This window comes from Gracilinanus agilis, unplaced genomic scaffold (genome assembly GCF_016433145.1).
Source record: "Gracilinanus agilis isolate LMUSP501 unplaced genomic scaffold, AgileGrace unplaced_scaffold44556, whole genome shotgun sequence".
NCBI classification, from domain to species: Eukaryota; Metazoa; Chordata; class Mammalia; order Didelphimorphia; family Didelphidae; genus Gracilinanus; species Gracilinanus agilis.
Window position 1 is genome coordinate 257 of NW_025378640.1, and position 3910 is coordinate 4166.

The window sequence follows — 3910 nt, forward strand, 5'->3', positions numbered from 1 at the left end:
CTTTTTATTTTCATTTTTTCTCACACAAAAACATATCACATCTCCCCTTTAATTGACAAAACAAGGCAGTGAATCATGGAACAGGCATTTTGTACTCCAGGTAGTTCCCATTTGGGACAGGAATGGGATTGCTCCCTTGCATGCTTACACACATACAACTCTTCCCTTTCAACTACACAAGTTGCAAATACTCTGATTTTTAAATAGAGCTTTGGAGTGCCATAATGATGGAAATGGTCCACACTACTAAGTTGGAAAAATCATTTTATACGCAAAGACAAATGAAGATTCTGTTTAGTTCTGGGAGCCATAGGCTGGGGGGAGGAGGGTAATGGGGAGGAAGGGGAGGGTAGTATCAAAGAGGGAGGGAGAAAGATCAGGAAAGAAGCACAACAGATAGAAGCATCACAATAGGTGAGAGGCATCTGATCTGATGTCAGACTGCTCTCTCCTCTGCCCCCTCTAAAAATCTCCATAAATAGCTAAGGAAGTAACAGCTTCCCAGAGGCCAGACCAGAGAAGGTGAATCATGAATGATAACCAAGCCAACCAGCCTAAAGGTCCAAGTTCCTTGTGAACATTTGGGCTTGGAAGTCAGTGGAACATGACAATTAGTATCTCAGGAGTTTGAAAGGGTTCTACCTTAGAGGTGGGCAGAATCAATAACTTATCCTATCCAAGATTGGTTTTCTAAAGCTCTAAGAATCTTGCCTAGAGAATGAGTAGCTAGGATGATGCCCAAGCATGTATATTTGTCAGCCACATGAGCATCTGGAAGCATACATGTCCAGATGTGTGAGCACCTGAGGGACAAGGCAAGAGGAAAGAGAGTATCTCTTAGCATGCTAGGTACAGGTGGACAGTTCAGTGTATATCCAGTACACTAACATAAGGGTCTAGAAGTAACTGAGGCTTGCAAGGCCTTCTCAGTGTTTTCACTGCAGGTTTGTGCCAGGACTGTGTTAAGACTGGTACACGTGAGTGCCTAGACCTAAACTCCAGGGCCAGCTTTCACATCACACTTCATTAGGCCTGGGATATTGGATGTGTCTGGGGAGCAGGAGACAGAACTAGTGGGTACACCATGACCTCCCTAGGGTCATATACCAAGATCCTGTTCCATTATCCACCTTTTTCTGTTCCCTAACCCTAACTCAAAAGGCAGCTCAGTTCTGGAGGAAAGGTAGACCCTTTCAAAAGACCTGATGTCTAAATCAGTTAGACAGGGGCCAGGACTCACTAGACCCAGATCTGGTGTTACATAGGTGCAGGTACTAACAAAGGTGATCAGTCCCAAAGAACCAGGGGAGACAAAGGAGGACCCCAGGGAAACTTTGGATGACCTCATGAGGTCAGATAGATCTTCTCATTGTATTTATGAATAATTCTGGGTGGGAGGTTGGCCTGATTGCCCAGGCAGATCTTCCCTCCTACCTACATTCCTTCCAATCCCACCTGTGTCCATGGCTCATGTCCAGCCCCTAGTCTTCTACATTTGTGCCAAAAACAAAACAAGAGGCAAATTAAAACACATAAAGTGAGCAAATGACCCATGATTCCCTTGGGCTTCTTTTCTTCCACAGCCTCAGTGTTGGAAAACCGGAAGCTGTGTGAGCAGTTGAGGTGTCTGTGGACCAGGTCCCACATACTCAGCATCTCCTTGGGTTGCATCTTGTGAACCATAAGCATGGAGCGGAACAGACAGGGATCCTTGTTTAGGTGGCTTTCTCTGAATCTAGTGATCCCAAAGGATTTGAAGCCCTCGTGGTGCATGGGCCTCACCCTGAGGACCTTCAGGCACATGCCCTGGAAGACATCATCAATGGGATAGAGTTCCAAGGTCTGGGAGGCCAGGTAGAGGTCGTGGGCCAGCCTCCTGGTCATGAGGTAGCCTCCTCCGGCAGCGTAGGAAGGGTAGAAGGTCTTGCTGTACAAAGCGCTGGGGACATAGTACTTGTTTCTCTTGGCCCGGATGGGCCTGGCATCATCCAGCACTTCTCCCACCAGGAGGTTCTCCTGAGGTCTCCGGTCCTGCAGGAACTCCAGGAGGTTGGTGGGGCTGACAAAGACGTCATCATCGCCCTTGAAGATGAAGCTGACCTGGGGGCAGAAGGTGTCCAGCCATTTGAGGAAATTCACCTCTTTCAAGGTCAGGTTGAAGAAGCTGTCCAGGAAGTCCCACTGCAGGATGTCCTGGTGGTAACTGTCCTCCGTGGCCAGGAGCTGGCTGTCCAGGTCCAGAGCCTCCCTCCCGGGGCCAGTGCCCAGCAGGAAGAGGGTGCGGATGGCCCCGCGGCCGCCACCCGCCTCCCGCTCTCGGCCCCACGTTTTCCGGATAGTCTCACGCTGGCTGTGCTGGGGGAGGCCGGACTTAATGGCCAGCAGCAGGTAGACTTTCCCGGCGCATTTCTCTGGGTGGTTGCGCAGGATGGGGAAGTAGCGGCAATGGCGGTAGAGCAGGAACTGGCGGATGTGTGCCTGGACGTGGCGGACCCAGGCCTTCTCCATCACTGACAAGTTAGCAGTGCAGGTGGAAGTCTGCGTGTCCCACACCCGAAGCCTCTTCTCCTGGGCCACTCTGGCCTCGTGGGGGCTCAGCCCAAAGTCGTAGTGGCCAGGAAACGTGTCCCGAGCCCAGCCGCGCCACAGAGACCACGAGGGGTCTGCCACGGGACCCTGGCCGGGATCCAGAGCCCGCCACACGACGGTCAAGGATAAGAAAATCGCCACGGACAAGAGGGCTCTCTGGTAGACGGTACTCTTGGAGGGGATCATACCGCCACACCAGCAAGGGAGCGCTGCCAGACAAAGACTAGGGGGCGCCCTCGAGCTTGGAGCGTGGAGCCCCGGGGGAAGAGGCTGGGTCAGGATAGAGAGGGCAGAGGCAAGGGACGCAGGGATTACCTTCCCTGCTGCTGGGGGCGCTGCAGCTTAGGGTAGGAGGGAGACAAACAGAGGGAGACAGAGAGGAGAGGCAGAGGGAGACCTGAAAAGATGGAGAACACTACCTGAAAAACATTTTTAATACCTTAAAGCCTATCTAAGTATCAGCTATTATTCCTTCTTTATCTAAATTAAATTTATTGCAATCTAAATTGTTGATTAAAACATTAAGGAACCCACAGAACAGGATTAAACCCTGCAAGACACCAGAATCCCTTACACATTGATATCAATTCAGTAATTCACACCATAAGCTACTCAGGCACACTCTTAAGGCTTAAAATTTTTTATTTTGTATTATATGTTTTAAAACATCTGTATTTTAAAATGAAGTTTAGATGTTAATAAAATTTTAAATTTAAGTTTTGCTTTTATCTGTTTGATAAATAAAAATAATTCCCTTTTTTCTGAATATCTAATAAATGTTTGCTTAAGAAAACACCTTTGGGCACACTAATGAAATGTACTGGACATGCCTATAATCAGCATGATGAATATAACTCTTTAGGTATTAATCCACCTAACTACAGATATCCACATTCTGTATTCAGTACACATTTTTGCATTTTGCTTCCAAAGACAGAGATTTTTGAGCACCTTGTTGAAATCTGAGTACAATAATGCCTAGGGTTAAAAAATAGAAGAGGATATTTAGATATATAAGTGGCATTCACCTGTATCAGTCTCTTTAATTGCAACTTTATTTTAAAAGGAAATTGGGGAGTCAGCTAGGTGGCTCAGTGGATAAAGAGCCAGGCCTACAGACAGAAAGTTTTGAGTTCAAATGTGACCTCAGATATTATCTGTTTGACCTGGGGCAAGTCATCCCCATTTCCTAGCCCTTACTGCCTTTTTGCCTTGGAACCAAGACAGAAGATAAGGGAAAGAAAGGAAGAAAGGAAGGAAGGAAGGAAGGAAGGAAGGAAGGAAGGAAGGAAGGAAGGAAGGAAGGAAGGAAGGAAGAAAG

At 47.8% G+C, this 3910-nt stretch overlaps 1 protein-coding gene across 1 annotated transcript; it reads right to left on the reverse strand.

Annotated features, from left to right (window-relative positions):
- Positions 1 to 1550: 1550 nt before the first annotated feature.
- On the reverse strand, positions 1551 to 2775 carry LOC123255351 (UDP-GlcNAc:betaGal beta-1,3-N-acetylglucosaminyltransferase 7-like; the record flags this gene model as incomplete). The annotated part of the gene is made up of 1 exon (XM_044684166.1): positions 1551 to 2775. A coding segment is annotated over exon 1 (1225 nt), but the record flags the coding sequence as incomplete, so codon positions are not given.
- Between the last annotated feature and the right edge of the window lie 1135 nt (positions 2776 to 3910).